The 16,559-nt window shown below is 38.3% G+C and overlaps 2 protein-coding genes across 7 annotated transcripts in view; one reads left to right on the top strand and one right to left on the bottom strand.

The window, feature by feature from the left end:
* Positions 1–16,226, top strand: part of ECD (ecdysoneless cell cycle regulator) — a 43,563-nt gene extending 27,337 nt beyond the window's left edge. The window contains exons 15-18 of one of the 4 annotated variants that reach the window (XR_569866.2): positions 1,950–2,184; positions 3,472–3,601; positions 11,575–11,768; positions 14,765–16,226. The gene's annotated coding sequence lies outside the window, so the exon portion shown is untranslated. Of the gene's footprint in view, positions 1–1,949; positions 2,185–3,471; positions 3,602–11,574; positions 11,769–13,154; positions 14,485–14,764 lie in introns of those variants that run through there. The other 3 variants (XR_569868.2, XR_569867.2, XR_569870.2) reach the window with 3 other exon arrangements.
* On the bottom strand, positions 914–16,352 carry NUDT13 (nudix hydrolase 13). Of its 3 annotated transcripts, XM_008696028.2 has the most exons (10): positions 16,222–16,352; positions 11,996–12,102; positions 10,521–10,612; positions 7,281–7,420; positions 5,917–6,051; positions 4,991–5,097; positions 4,090–4,215; positions 3,815–3,926; positions 2,941–3,095; positions 914–2,015 (listed from the first exon to the last, which is right to left on the bottom strand). In XM_008696028.2, coding segments are annotated over exons 1-10 (1,170 nt in total). In that variant the 5' UTR covers positions 16,223–16,352; the 3' UTR covers positions 914–1,820. The 3 variants fall into 3 exon arrangements, with proteins under 3 accessions (XP_008694250.1, XP_008694252.1, XP_008694253.1); XM_008696030.2 differs by lacking the exon at positions 11,996–12,102; XM_008696031.2 differs by lacking the exons at positions 10,521–10,612; positions 11,996–12,102 and having other exon boundaries at positions 16,222–16,337.
* Positions 16,353–16,559: the final 207 nt, after the last annotated feature.

The raw sequence follows: 16,559 nt of genomic DNA on the forward strand, positions 1-16,559 counted from the left end.
TTATTTTCAGTACCTCAACCCTGCCCTCTTTTGCCTCAGCTTTCAGATGTCCTTGGAGTTCTAAGAAGCAAAGCCCTCTTCCCACTCACTGCCAGGAAACAAAGTTCAATGTCACAGCTCCTCTATTAGCCTCTCTCATCTTTTCTTTTACAAAACAACACATTAATCCAAAAGCAAACAGTTACTCCATGGTAAGTTTGAGAAACTCATAACCAGGAATCCTGCACACTCCCCTTTCTATCAGTATTTTCAGATTGGGGATGTGTACACATGTGCTCACAAACACACCCACAGAGAGATAGAAAAGATTGGGAGATGGTAATACACATGGACCCTGAACTGTTTTCTTCTAACTGCAAGATATGAAGAAATCTCAGGACCTCTCTTTCGAGAGTGCTTTTCCCTTCTACGTGCTGGGTTCAGTTCAGGCCAGGGCAAGCTGCCAACCTAACAGGACAATCAAGTCCCATCACATACTATCCCTCAACATTTCCTGATGAAGGCACTTTGATTTCCCCAAAGCACTGATGATATGCCGGTAATGGCAAAAGCAGTGACCTTTTGGGATCAAAGGCAAATTCAGCACTTCATCTTGCCTAGTTCTAGAATCTCTTTTGCTTAGTCCTGTAGACTAACGTGTGAATAATCTTAGGATCTCTGGCATTTGTGTCTTTTATCACAAATTAGTGCCTGAAATCATCCGAAGATACAACTCTTTCCCAGCCATTCCTCTTTTTAAATAGACTTCTAACAATATTTCTTCTGCACGTCGCTTCAGTTGTTCCACACTTGGAACCTGGACTTAAATGTTTATCATAAAAATAGATTCCTTTTCTTCCTCTCTACCCCCTGCCCCAGATTCTTTGTACAATTTCCTCACTTCATAAGACAGAAAAATACTTCTGAACAAAGGTATGGAAATTTAGTTTATTTCCTCCAGATAAATTCTCCCCTATGACAAGGAAGGTATAGAATGACATATATGAATGATGAGCAATCCTAAATTTAGTTTATCCCATAAAACAAGAAACGGTTCACCCTCACTAATCCCTCAGCTGAAGTTACAACACTTAACAGTATGCAAATGGCAGTGACCATTTTATATTTAGGAAATCAGAGATGGCAAAGTGATCATCTTTTCCTTGGGTCACAAGCTGAGCAAGTAACGACAAAGGACTTAGTTGTCTTAAGCCCTGCTGGGATGCAGTTACCTCAGCAGAACATCACTGCCTCTGATTGATTACAGATACCCTGAGGAAGACCTTGGCTCCCACTTTCTTCATCCCTTCAGATGACTTAAAGAAATATGACTTTTATTTAAATACCATGTACAAAATAACTACCTGTACACGAATTTTTTAATGTTATACTGTGCAACTTTTCTTAATTCCGTGAGGATGAAAAGTAACTCAGGAGTGGGTTGAGATTTGCTACATATCTTCAATACTAAGATAAAATTAAAATTATACCAGGCACATTCTGGCAGTTAGTGTAAACTTTGCATTAACAAGATACATGCCAAAAGATGTTTGCTTCCAAGACCTCAGTGAAAATGGGTGTACGGGGGCCTATGTCCAAACTAATGCTTCAAAATTCCCTCTGATTTTGACAATGATCATTATCAGTTTGGCATTTCGATCGCCTATGAATAGGAACTTCCTTAACACTGCTATTAGAGGCATCCTGCTGTAGAGTCACCTCCCACTCTGCCTTAGTACGAAATTGGCCTGGAGATGCCTTTGGTCACCTCCCCTTTATCAACTGATCACTCTTATGCCCTTCCAGGATACTGAGAGGGGATCTAGGTGGCTCAAGCTCAGCTAAGCGGGCAGGGGAGAGCACGACGGCTTTTCCACCCACTCCTTAATCAGTTGGTGGGCAATGGCTAACTTGGGGGGCAACCAGAATGTCCCATTCTGTTGCTGAGTATATGGATTGTTTTTCCTCAGGGCTGTGGCCACCTCATCATGACTGAACCAGCCAGCTGCCTCTAGTTCTTTCAAGTTCACCTGGATCTAAAAGACATAAAGAAAAACAGAATGTAAGGTTAGGAGCTACAAAATTTAGAATACTCTGGCCAAAGGTGAGAAGATGTTCCCAGAACTGAGCAATACCTGGGATCTACAGGCTGGGAGATAATCAGTTTTAGATACTGCGCAGAAGCAAAAGAGGCATAATTAAAAGGTGAGAGTTAAATATATATTTTAAATAGTGTAAAAGAAAAAAGTGCATTTTTAAAAATCTTGGAAGCACAAATACTGAAATACTAAAGAGTGGTTAACAGTAAGGTGTAATATATAAATAATTCTTGATTAACTTTCAATTTAAAAAGAAAAAGTTATTCTTCTCTAAAAGATAAGGGATAATTAATGATTATCAAAGGCATAGTATCTTTGCAATGCACATGGCATCCATAGGAAGCTGAGACAGATGAGAAATGATTAATTCTATGCAAACCAAAACACAATAGACTTTGGCAGGTAGGGACCACAATGCCATCTATCACGGATGCTACACAAAAGCAAGATGAGGTTGGATAAGACAACGTCTAAATCCCTTTCAACCGGAAGTTCCTATGATTTTATATAATCGGTCCCCAGCATCCTAACAGACTTGCGCGATAAGACCAATCCTGAAATCAGTCATTTAATTTGATATATTTATTGTGTGCCTACTCTTTTCAAGACGCTCTGTTAAGTCCCGCTGAAAAATAAATTGTCACATGACTGAGATACATACAAAGGAGAATGGTAGTTTTGTGGGCGCTCTGAATTTTCATGGAGATTGTTTCCTTTAAAAATTGCAAATTCGTTAAGGGAACAAATCCTACATTACACATCTTTGTATAATGTAGACAGTGCTGGACTAGACAGGTGCCTACTGACCAACGTGGGTGAAGCAAATGAAATATCACAGCATAAGGGAAGCATCAGAACTTACCTCTGTCTGCCCTGGTTTCACAGTTGCATGACAAGCAATCATGAGTGAGCTGTTAGGAAAGGGCCAGTGCTGGGATGCAGAGTACTGCAGTGTTTCCACCTCCAAGCCCACCTCTTCTGCAACTTCTCTCCGGACAGCCTCTTCCATACTTTCACCTATAAGCACTCAGATTAATTCAGGACAGCCCTGCAGCAGGAAGGGTGATACAGATGCCTATTTGTGAAAGGAGCACAAAACTGGCTCCAAAGTTTCAATGAAGTATTCTTGGGAGAGCCCTAAATCCCTGAGTGTCTTTATAACAGCAGGACTCAAGTCTGGAGTTGGGTGCTGAACTACAATACTTATACCAGTTACTTAGTTACTGAGAGTGCAAAATGAGAGTGACAACTAGGCTACTGTTGACCTCAACTTTAATAAAATTCTAATGCCATGTTTTACCTTTTGCAAATTTCACCCCAGTAGACTGAGAAAAAAATAACCTGTAAATATCTATTGAATTCTAATTAATACAATGCACACTGAAATATTTAGGGAGAAGTGTACTAATGTCTGCAAACTATGCATCAAAGAATAAAATGGATTGATGGATGGATAGAATGGATAGATATGTGATAAAGTAAATGAAGAAAACAATTGTAGGATCTAGGTGGTAAGTGTATGGGTGAGTATTAACTGTATAATTCTTTCAGGTGTGCGATATATTTGAAAACTTGCCTAATATTGGAAAATTATAATTCTAGAAGGCAGTTTTCTTGATTTGTCAGGGAACAGTGTGCTTGAGACTCCAAGTACAACAGCAGTAAGACAAAGAAATACCTACTGTTGTTAAGCTTTTGTGTCCCCTAGTCATCTGTACATGCCCTAAACTTCTTACCTATATCACAAAAACCTGCCAAGGCAGAATACATTCCCTTGGGAAAGGAACTCTGACGGGCAAGCAGGCATCGAGTCCCATCTGACACCAGAGTGATCACCACAGGAGCCATCTAGGAAAAGGGGATGGAAAATTAGACATTAGGGTTTGGGGCCTGTTAATGGGATGAAGGAATGGATAACTAAGGAAAGCCTTTTAACTGTATAGGCTTCTATCCCCAGGACAGGCTAGCGCACAGTCTTCTTGGATTACTGTCCTTTTAAAGGAGTGCTTACCTGTGGATAATAGATGATCTTATTGGAAGGGCACACACGCTTGCTGCCAGCCATATTCTTCTTGGTGGGCTGCCCACTTCTGCTACAGAACTGATGAGCATCATGCCAACGGAGAAGGGCCTGAGCCTAGAAGTACAAAGATAGGCTGATTTCATTTGGAGAGAATGTGGAGCTCATCTATAATAGTGCTGGGCCTAGTATTTAGAGCAACTCAAAGGGAAATGCCAATCCCTTTCCAGCTCACCTACTTTAAATGGTTATTAACTGTTTGAACTTTAAAGTAAGGAAATTATCTGGACATACTCCTCTAGCATCTGAAATATGAATAAGAGAAAGAATATTTCATATGTATTATGATTCATTTAAAATACATATAATATATAAACTATTCTAATGAATGCCTCAGGTACTTATGACCCCACTTAAAAATAAGATATTTCCAGCGTAGTGTAACACCCCAACAGGTACTCCTCCCCAATAAAGGTGGAATTCTTTTGCAAATAAAAATTTTTAGAGATGTCTTTTTAAGTTAAATGAACAAACAAAAGCACTTTAACAAGTGAAGTCTAAAGCTGTGAGGATAAGTCATTAAAGCAATACAAAGTAATTTCTCATAGAAGTAACATAATGATGTATGTTATGCTCTGGGTCATTAAAAATATCATGAGGCTGATAGATCCGCACGTCCTTAGGAGAAAACAGTCCTGCCAAAAATAAGGGCAAAAGAAAGAAGAATAAGCAATCTCCCTAAGCACATTTCCTGCCAAGGTTTGTAGGAAGGACTGATCCAACTGCTCCAGAGGAAATGCAGTGCCATTCTAGCCTTGTGCATGCATGCATGCATTCTCCCATAAAGACTGCTTTACTACGTTTCCTGCAGAACTAAGAGGTCAGAATCTACCGTGGTCAGCAAGGAGGCATCCTTTGTATTCAGCTGAAAGAGAGCCTTCCGCAGCTTAGTGAAAGAGCCCTTGAGCTCTGTCTCCATTTCTGATTTCTGTAAGGAAGCTAGAAAATGAGAGCAGAAGATAAAATGAAACAAACACCAAACTTTGCCTTGGGGCCCCCTCTCAAGTATGCCTGTTAGAGCAGTGTTTCCCAAACTTGCCTGATAATACTCAGCTGGGGAAAATAAAAAATATACAGGCTCTCAAGCCCCTACCTGGAAATTCTGACTAGCAGGTGAGTGGGGCCCAGAAATCTTTATTTTTTAACAACCACTGGTGATTTCTTATATTTAGGCAAATATGAGAAACATCAGAGCATAGTATTTCTCAAGATCCTTTTCAGAGTAATAAGAATATTTGCACTAGCCACACACTATCCCTGGAAAAGAGGTAAAATGGGACCTCTAAGCTCCTATCTGCACTGTATTCCAGCATCATTACATTTACAACTAGACCTGGAAAGAGAGAAGGAAAGCCTATTAGGAACCATGAGCCTTACACCAAACTGGTTCCCAAATGCAGGTCTGAAGACCCTGAGCTACCACATGGTAACATGTTTATTCATTTGAGATAAGCATGATGTCATGAATTTTAAAACATTTATGAAATATTTAGGAAATATAAAAGGTACAGAGAATAAAACAATAAACATCTGTGTACCTAACACCTCGCTTAGAAAATATTAAAATGTTCTGTATCTTCTTTTAAACGATGATGACAGTAGATGGGTAGTATTTTTTTAAATGTCCTAACTTAAAAAAAAAATACAAGGTTGATAACCTTTGGTATTCACAAAATTTTCTTTGAAAGTTTATGATTACATGAAATCCCAAAGTCTGAGCACTACTGGGAAGTACCCATTAGAAATAATATTCTATACCATTTATGGAAGAGGAGCTATTTAGAACTAGATCCAGAGCAAACCGTGCTTCATGCTGTTCAGAGCATCCAATCAGCACAGAGTCTTCTATTCTTTGTGTGTCCTGTCCAAACTTTGCCAGGAGCCTTTCCAACTCTAAGAAACAGAAAAGGAGAAGGGAAGAAAACAAAGGTTTTCATTAAATCACTACAGCCATATTAACCTTCTAGAAAATCATCTACTTCAGCTTGAAGGAGGTATACCTGCTTCTAGCCACTGCCCTGCAGCTAATTAGCTATGTAATCTTGGTCTAATCACTTAGCGTCTCTTGGCCTCCATCTTCCCATCAGCAATCTGAAGTGTTCAGACTAAAGAAGGAATTCTTGCTGTGTACCACTGTATTCTAAGATTGTATCATGAAAGGAGCATATCCCCTAGTTCAAAACATACATGGTAGTTAATATATTATGGCGCTGAAAAAAAAAGTGTCATGCTTAAAATGCTAGAGCCAAATCAGTTACATATAATTTAGTCTCCAGATTATGTTGCGTGTGTGGGGTAGGGTAGACTATTCATCCAAGATCCCAGTCTGTATAATACAAGTGCTGTATAGGGAGAAAATCTGTCCTGTGCGTGAAGGACATTTATTTGTTCATAATACAACATAACATTGCCTTCTGATGGCATCCTGATATTCTTCTGCACTGCTGGAAATGATCTATCCAAGTACTCAATATCTGACCCATGGAGCAAATTCACTGGCTTTGTATTTAGAAGTAAGTCATTGTATAGTGACACCCTATGAAACTGAAAGTTAGTACTTTGAATGCCAAATCCCAGTGGTTTAGATATCTCTATTTACATACCCTAAAAGAGTGTGCAAAACAAATTAATTTTAACTCACTTTTAATTTTGACCCTTCTAGAAGAAATGAAGTCATGATGCAAATCTTTAATAGTAGAACAGTGTACAATTCCACAGAGGCTGGAAATCACTGGTTTAAGCAGGGTTTGGCAAAATATTTTCGGCTTTGTGAGCCATGTGGCTCTCTGTCACAACCACTCTGCTCTGCCACTGTAGTGCGAAAACAGCCACAGACAATACGTAAGTGAATTGAGCGTGGCTGTGTTCCAATATTTACAAAATAAGCGGTGGGTTCCAATTTGGACAGCAGTTTCACTGACCCCTAGTTTAAGGCAACAGTGGTTCATACCATCACTAATATTTGGGCAATTCAGGTTTATACACTAAATAATTAATTGGTAGAAATAGTTTGAAAAATCAGGACTCTGAAATTGAAGGATCCTTCTCAGGGATTTGATATGGATGAAATTCTGCTTAAATGCCACAGGCTGGTCTACTCTACTGGTCCTCTTTGGGCTTACCTAGTAGGCTATGCCGGGGGGCCTGGTATTGGTGTCCCGATTTCTGAAGCAAAGGAGCCAGGCTGTGAAAGAGATAAAATGCTCCTGTCTGCTGAGCTTTTTTACACGCATCATCATCTTCCTTCAGTTCAAATAAATACCTGTATATTGGGAACGAAGCATTATTAAAACCATACTCAGTTACTTGTATAGCATTCATCTGTCAGAATTTGGTCCTTGCATCCCTCTCTTATCACAGTTATTTCCTTTTATTTATATCCTAAATTGCTCTTTCCCCTGAAAGACTATGATCTCCTTAAGGGCAGGGTCAGCCTTAGTTCTGTATCTCCAGTAATTAGCATATTGAATGGCTCAATTCAATAAATATTTATTGAATTGAACTTCAAGGGTAATAAATATTTACTGAATTGAACTTCAAGGTACTTTGCCAATATTACGTTGTGAAGCAAGAATTTACATGCAGTGGAGTGAAAGGAAAACAAGTACAGTGATAAAACATCAACCACAGAATACCTAGGGATGGAAGCAGGCTTTATTATTGTAGACAAAGAGCAAACACCATACCTTAAGTAACTCTTTTTCAATCTAGGGATGATAAAGAGCAGATGTTATCTTCAATGCATTCATGCTTCCAACACCTAGTCCCCCACGTGGACACCATTAGCTCCTTATCTCTACCAAAGAGACCACTGATGGGAAAGCATAGCCTATACTTGATCTATACTTACTTAATAAGTGTAATATCTTCAATAGCCAAAATACAAATGTGGAAAAGACAACTTCCTATCATTAGTTTCTCTAAAAGAAATAGTACTGGATCCAGATCTAGATTTTTCTAGCACCTTCGTAAAGATTACCTAAGTTCATCCCCTCAAGAGTTTTGGAAATCAGATCAGGGTCCACATGATTCAGGGGGTACTGAATGTAGATTCTCCTTCTGGAGCCTTAGGGATAACCATTTTTGCTCATTAAAAGCCCCAAACAGACTCGGATTTGTAGCAGATTTTGTCACTGAAGTAGGCAACACAATTTATGGATATTTCCTGTAGGATCTGGGAGCTTTTGTAACACTAACAGAGTTAGCGCAACATGAAACTACAAAGCAAAATGATAAATGTGCCCCAGTGGCATCTTTAAGAACCTATTTTTGACTATATGATAAAAGGGGTTACAATGAACTCTTTATAAACACAAGACCAAAGAAACCTGAGATTTTAATACTCATGGTATTTTTAAACTTACTGTAAGTCACTGCCGCTTCCTGGGGCAAAAACTTAATGCATATCAAAGGAGAGACATGTGCCACTCAGAAGTTACCAAATATAAATGATAGAACAAACACCGCTGCCTTCCTAAAAGGACAGTAAGAGTGGTACAACCTGTGCTTTGCCCTAATGACCCTAAAAAGCAAAACACCTACAAAAACACCCAGGTTAAGGTCTTAAATCCGGGGCCTCACAGGAACTGGAACTGAGATCCAAAAAGTTCTTTACATTTTCCTTCTTGTTCAGGAACACTAATTTAAAAAATTCATTTTCCCCCTTTAGTTATAATAGCATGGAAACAACACTAAGATTATTAGACATAAACTGTTATTTTCCTGTTTATAAAAATAAAAAGTCATCCCATAAAAATCAGAAAATACAGTTAGCAATTTGTTCAAAAAAGGGAAATCATCAAGAATCTCACCATTCAAAGATGATAACTGTTTATACCTGGGAATTCTTCGAACTATTGTGTAACTACATAGATAGGTTTATTCAGAATTTGTATCCTTTAATTTGTATCCTTTTTTTTCTTTAACATTTTTTTTTAAATTTTTTTTTAAGATTTTGTTTATTTGAGAGAGAGAAAGCATGAGGGAGGAAGGGTCAGAGGGAGAAGCAGACCCCCTGCTGAGCAGGGAGCCCAATGTGGGACTTGATCCTGGGACTCAGGATCATGACCTGAGCCGAGGCAGTCGCTTAACCAACTGAGCCATCCAGGCGCCCTCTTTAACATTCCTTTTTTTTTTTTAAGATTTTTATTTATTTATTTGACAGAGAGAGAGACAGCCAGCGAGAGAGGGAACACAGACAGGGGGAGTGGGAGAGGAAGAAGCAGGCTCCCAGCGGAGAAGCCTGATGTGGGGCTCGATCCCAGGACCCTGGGATCACGCCCTGAGCCAAAGGCAGACGCTTAACCGCTGTGCCACCCAGGCGCCCCACTTTAACATTCTTTTAATGTTATGTTCTTTATTGGTAGAATTTCATTCTCTCATGATTTTTTTACTTGTTTTAAAATCATTTTAACATGGTCATTTTTAGACCATTCAATAATTGCTCAATAATTCATTTATTATTCTCAGAGTCTCAGCCTGAGAACTTCAAATAACCTACAATAATATAACTACTTCAGTTTTCTTTTGTTCATGTAATATTGTATGCTTGTGTGCCTTTAAATTCTGGACTGGGCACTCATGTTTGGCAGAGCTTTTCATGTAGGAAGCCCCTGGTTGTGAGTGTATCTCTTCAGAGGGGTTTTACCTTTGCTTCTGCAAAGTGCCCAGGGGTCTCATAAGTCTACGACTACTACTTACATTCTTTTCTTAGGTTGGGGTTTGGGGACCATAATACAGATGGTGCAAATTTAAACCCCAAAACTATGAGAACAGGGTAGTGATTTCAAATTCACAGATTTCAAATTTGCCCAGGCCATGACAAAGAAGTCCTTTACCATCCTCCTGTACTGGTGTAGGTTAGTTTTTTGTTTGTTTTGGTTTTTTTCTGTTCTACATTTAACTGGTAGTTTAGTTCTTTCTGAGGGGGTGAGGGAATTAGAATTATCTACCTTGTTTTCAGGAAACTTCATGAATTATTATTATTCAGTATAGTTTTTAATTCTGTCATAGGGGTGTCATTTAATTAATTTCTCTCTTCTTGTTCATTCATCCATTCAGCAATCCTTCAGTGCCTATTATGCCCCGGGTATTGTTTTATGCATGAGGGTTACCAGAGTGGGAAAGACAAAGTTCTTATCTTAATAGAACTTAATATTTAAGTATGTCAGATATTTTAGGTATTATTGGAAATTTAGTTTATTTAGAATTTTTCCAATTATAAATAATTTGCAATGATTATCCTTATATGTAGATCTTAATCATGTATCCTTAATCCTCAATATAGGATTTTGAGATATTTATATTTTATAATTTAATAGCCCAAAAGAGAATAATCAGAGCTCAGTTTGGTCACAACTCACCGGGTCTTAGTGACATAAGTTGACAGCAGCCTAAAGCACCAAAAAGATTTTCTCCTGCAAGCAATTCCACAATACAGGGACATTGTCAGGTCCTTAGAGAAAAGAGGAGTTAAAAAGAAAAAGTTATAGTATACAATTTAAAGTAATGAATCACCAAGAGGGTTATACTTTAAGCCAGGATAGGACTACTTTTTAATATTAAGGAAAGAAACTAAATAGGAGTTAGATGAGCTGGCTTCTAAATTGCATTTGTGCTACTAACTAGCTGTGGGATTTCAACTTTTCAGTACCTCTTTTCTAATCTACAAAATTGAAACCTGTTCCGCCTACCTAATAGGTTATTGTGAGACTCTACTATCCACAAAAAATATGTTCTTCCTTCCGTATTGTAGACTTGTTGCTAGAAGGTAGCTCCTAAGCCACAGTTTACATTTCTCTCCTCTCTTATATCTAAGCGGGGTCAAAAGTAGGTCTTAACAATGGAATGTGAGTGGAAGTGATGTATATCTCTTCTAGGCAGAAGCAGCTAAGAAATGGGTATGCTTAGGGGGTGCCTGGGTCACTCAGTTGGTTCAGCATCCAACTCTTGGTTTCATCTCAGGTCCTGATCTCAGGGTGGTGGGATCAAGCCCCTCACCGGGCTCTGCCATTGGCTTGGAGTCTGCTTGAGATTCTCCCTCTCCCTCTCTCTCTCTGCCCTTCCCCCCATTCGCACACGTGTGCACACACTCTCTCTCTAAAATAAATAAATAAATCTTTAAATAAAAATTTTAAAATAATAAAAAAAAAAAGAGGGGCGCCTGGGTGGCACAGTGGTTAAGTGTCTGCCTTCGGCTCAGGGCATGATCCCGGAGTTATGGGATCGAGCCCCACATCAGGCTCCTCTGCTATGAGCCTGCTTCTTCCTCTCCCACTACCCCTGCTTGTGTTCCCTCTCTCGCTGGCTGTCTCTATCTCTGTCAAATAAATAAATAAAATATTTTTAAAAAAATTAAAATTAAATTAAAAAAAAAGAAGTGGGTATGACTTCGTCCTCTTTCCTCCTTCTGCTTAGAAGACTCTGGAATGGCAGAGTCATTAGATGGAAAAGCCTGGATCCTTGAATCACAACATGGACAAAAGCCACCTGCCAACCAAAGGACCCCCCCACCACGTTGGAGGATTTATGAGTGAGAAATAAACTTCCACAATATTAAGCAACTGAACTTTTGAAGTTTGTTACAGCAGCTAGCATTACTCTAAGACCAGGTAAGACTGGGAATGTCTCCAGAGTAAAGGAGCTAAGTTTCTCAGAATATATGAAAGCCAACATCCTTCTGAGAACAAATTAAGAGGAATTCTATAGATAAGAAAAATATAAAAATCATGGCCATTAAGAAAATATTTCAAAAGGCACCTGTGCAAATCTCCATGAATCTAAGATATTTTCTATTTTGTGTATCTCATTGTGAGAGAAAAAAAGTTCTGTATCTTACGAATCCATTCTGCAGAAGGTGATTCCTTTTAAATTGTATATCAATAAGTATTTTGTTCCCCATGAAAAGTACATTTTCACATTGGCAATAAAAGTCAAGAAGTTCCACTGAAACGAGAAAATGAGTACAGTTAAATAACCAACCACCCTTTTAACTGTGCCCAAAGGAAGCAAGCTTTGACACTAAACAAATCACTGAGGAACATCTAAAGTTTAGGCTTACTTCTTGGTTGCATAATTATGAATCACTGATGACTAATCCTTGGACAGTTTTGGCTACAATCTATGTCCTAGCCAAGGGTAAAATATATTTAGCAAACGACATTCAACAAAAAGTGTTTATTGAAAACTGACTTTATGCAAGGTCCTTTAAGGAACACAGAAATGTACTGGATGAAAAACCTACCGTCAAGGGAATCTAGCAGGAGAGAGAAAACAAACATAGCTTTTCCAGAAGGCAACATGTGATATGTGGGCTACAGAGCATTCTAGGAGAGTATTAAAAGCATAATTCCTAGTTTAATAACCCAAAGATGTGTGATATACTGGAAGAAATGTATTTACATTTCTTCTATATGGATAAGTCATATGTATATGTCTCATGTACAAACTCTGAGAATGTAAATTGGTACAGTATTTTGAGGGGGCAATTTGGGAATATCTATCAAAATGTTACAATAAACATCCCTTTCACCTAGCAACTCTACTTCTAGGAATTTATCCTAAGAAGGAAAGGATATGTATTGGAATGTTAACTGGAAAGTATGATAAAGGGGAATAATATACAGCTCTTAAAAATGAATAGAAGAGGGGCACCTGGGTGGCTCAGTCAGTTAAGCTAATTAATTTATAAAGGAAAGGACATGGGGTGCCTGGTGGCTTAGCTGATTAAGCATCCAACTCTTGATTTTGGCTCAGGTCATGACCTCAGGGTTGTGGCATCGAGCCCCGCAGTGGTCTCTGTACTGGGCGTGGAGTCTGCTTAAGATTCTCTCTCCCCCTCTCCCTCTGTCTCTGCCTGCCCTGGCTTCTCTCCCTCTCTTAAAAAAAAAAGAAAAAAAGAAAGAAAGAAAAGGAAAGAAAGAAAGAAAAGGAAAACAAAAGGACATATACATATCAGTAAACATAAATTAAATATGTATTTATTTGTATTTTTAAAGTGACTGGAAGTACACATACCAAATCATTAACAGGAGTACCTCACTACTTTCCCAGGGAGCCAAAAGGAATTATTTTGGTGAGTTCCTTGAATCCTGAGAGCCAAGAGCTGTTTGGTTGAGCTGTACCTACCAACTAATCTGTGTGGCCCACTGTACTTGGCTGCCTGATGTTTTGCCTAGTTTCTGTTACTAAATTAATCTTAGCCAGTTGTGGATTATCATGGTCTACTGACTCATGGGATGGTGGTCACAGAGCTTGTAAAAAACATAGTCAAGTTCTTAATGTAACTTTGAAAAAATATTAACAATCAAGAGGAAAAGAGATTTATTTCAACTGAGAATTGTACCTTTATTGGTACAGTCATAAACCTAGTAGATAAAGATTAAGTCTAATTCCTTTTCTAAATGGTCCCTTTTATATTTTTTATACATATCTTATATAAAAACAGTGTAGAAATTATTGAAAAGTCAAAGAAGAGAAAATGATTTCCTTAAAAATCAGTTTTAACTGTATTTTTCTCTTTTAAATAGATTAAATTATAAAATTAACATAACTATGTTACAGGACATCTCGAAAAGAGAATGGTGAGGGCAGCCATAATATGGTTACATAAATATGTATTTTCTAATCTTTGTACACATATACAACTTCTCTATAGTTGTAATCAGAGGACACATTTTTGTCAACTTGCTTTCATAAAACACATCACAAGCAGTCTTCTATGTTTTTGTATAAGCTATATAATTTTTTTAGCTGCAAAATACTACATTCAGGTAGACTCATCCTTATTTTGCTAAACATTCCCCTGATTTTAGACATTTAGGTTGCTCTGATTTTAAATTACCAGAAATAAGATACCACTAAGTACCTGTGTGCTGATATTTTCTTTAAGTTTCCCAAAGTAGAATTACTGGGACAAAATTTAGTTTAAAATCATATGGCTCTTTCTACACATTGCCACACTTATTCAGTAGTGTTTGGTTTAAAAAAAAAAAAAAAGAAGAACTTTCATTTTATATTTCTTTGGTAACTACAGAAAGTGTTTTGAGACTTAATATTTCTAGTTCCCCTTCTGCAAACTATTTGATGTCCTGTGCTCATTTATTTACCGTGGTTTTGACCATCCTAGATTTTAGAATATTATAGTACATTTCCAGCATTTTCCATAATATGATCATAGAAACACATTATAGGAACCAACTGCTGTATGTGTTGCTTTTCTTTGTGTACGTCACTATGGAAAAAAAAAGACTTTTTTAACAATGAGGAAGATAGGTGAAATTACTTTTAGAATGAAAATATAATTTCTTGGGGCGCCTGGGTGGTTCAGTCGTTAAGCGTCTGCCTTTGGCTCAGGGCGTGATCCCAGGGTCCTGGGATAGAGCCCTGCATCGGGCTCCCTGCTCTGCTGGGAGCCTGCTTCTTCTTCTCCCACTCCCCCTGCTTGTGTTCCCTCTCTCGCTGGCTGTCTCTCTCTGTCAAATAAGTAAATAAAATCTTTGAAAAAAAAGAAACTATAATTTCTTATAACTCCATACTATTTAGAAATCTAATGCAGGGAAAATTTGTTACTGTTTTCTAAATGGTTTGTGATTTTTTACTCTTTTAGGGGTCTTCAGTGCAATGTCTTATTCAAAGTGTATTGGCTCAAGGGCTCACCTTCAGCAAACGTGTTGGAAAACAACTGGTAAACCTGCCATGATACTCAAATCCACATTACAAACAGAATTGTTTTTGTTTGAATTGGCAACTCCTATGGTATTTTATTCCTGAAACGGCATGCTGGGGATAAAAGTTCACTATTCACGAAATAAATTTTGGAAGAAAATACTAGCACCGTTATTTTACGTTAGATGACAAGCTTAGACCTGCCTTCTGTTTTGTTTATGGTGTCTCTGTGTATCTCCAAACCGAGGAAGGAACAGGGAACGAAGCACTGAAGTGACTCCGGACTTTTATTCTGGGCTCTCCCACTGACGGAATTTGTGATCTGGAGCCGTCACCTAACTCGTCGGAGCTTGGTTTCTGTCTCACTTCTCACAGGGGAAGGAAGGAGAGAAAATGGATCTAAAGTGTATTACAACCATGTCAGGTTTTCACATACCTGATTCTCAGATCTGTTAGACTGTAATATCCTTAAGGGTTGGGACTGTATCTTCCCCTATCTATAGCACCTAGCACTGTCTCTATCACAATGTAAAACACAATATAGATAGATGAATGAATGAATTTATCCCATTTTACAAGTGAGGAAGATAAAGCTTTAACTAATCTGAAATCACAGTTTAGACAGAGGCAGTTTCAGATAGCCATGGGTATCTCGCTCCAAAATTCATGTTTTGATGAGAAATACATGGGAAAGCATTTTTCAACATTCATTTACGATTTATGTCTTTGAAAAGTACAAACACTGATAGAGATGAAAGATAATATTATTTTTACCAAAAACTATTCGATGAGGAGGCAAGGCTGTTAAGATTAACAATATCTCTTAAGCCCCTGTAATAAATAATTCCCACATTTCTCATCCTGTTCATCTTAACAGAAGAAAGATTACTTTGGAAGTACTACAGCATGAAGAAAAGGCCCATCTCGAATCTCTGCGGTTATTTCTACCAAGAAGTTTGGTAGTGCTTGAGAGAGCCCTTCTCAGTCTGTCTATTCATTACTGTGGACCTCAATGGAATGAGGAAATACGCAAAACTGAGGAGCCATGGGATACAGATTTCAAGGTCTCACTAAGAAGCTTCATGGTTTGCTTTCTAAAAAAATGTTACCTCGCTTAATTAAAAAATAATGCAGGCACAATGCAAAAAGTAAGCAAATTCCATTTTTAAATGACTCTCCAAGAAAGTACCAGAAAAATATTAGCTTTAGTTAAAAGGATAATTCCATAAGTTATTATGCAAAACTCTGGCCATTCCCTGGTTTCTGAAAGAAGGAAAATACTAAGTGAAAATCACAAAATGCTGTGACCGAGAGTTTTTTTCAAGTTTTGATTATGCCTTCCCATAAAATCCCTCCTGCGCTTAGAACCTCAGCAGTTTTCTGCTCCGCTGTACTCACTCTGAATTCTGTTGGGGGAGGGTGCCTTCCTTGGCCTCAAGAATCAGCAGAAACCAGGGAACTCCAAACGTTACTGGGAAGTAGGGCTTCCCTTCTGAAGAGGGACCATTGCTGTCTCTGCCACACTTCCCACAATCCCCTAGAGATTCATTGTGGGAAATGTAGTTCTGTATTCATGCTTGCGCTTAAGTCCTCCAAAGTTAACCATGATTGTAATCATGCTTTTGCCGCACTTCCCAGAACTCACCTAGAGATGCACTCTGGGAGTTGTAGTTTAATCCAGAGGCGCGCTGCTATCTCCTCCAACAGCAAAGTTAACCGTGAGTGTCAAAAGCATA

Source organism: Ursus maritimus, unplaced genomic scaffold (assembly GCF_017311325.1).
Source record: "Ursus maritimus isolate PB19 unplaced genomic scaffold, ASM1731132v1 scaffold_7, whole genome shotgun sequence".
In the NCBI taxonomy this organism is placed as follows: domain Eukaryota; kingdom Metazoa; phylum Chordata; class Mammalia; order Carnivora; family Ursidae; genus Ursus; species Ursus maritimus.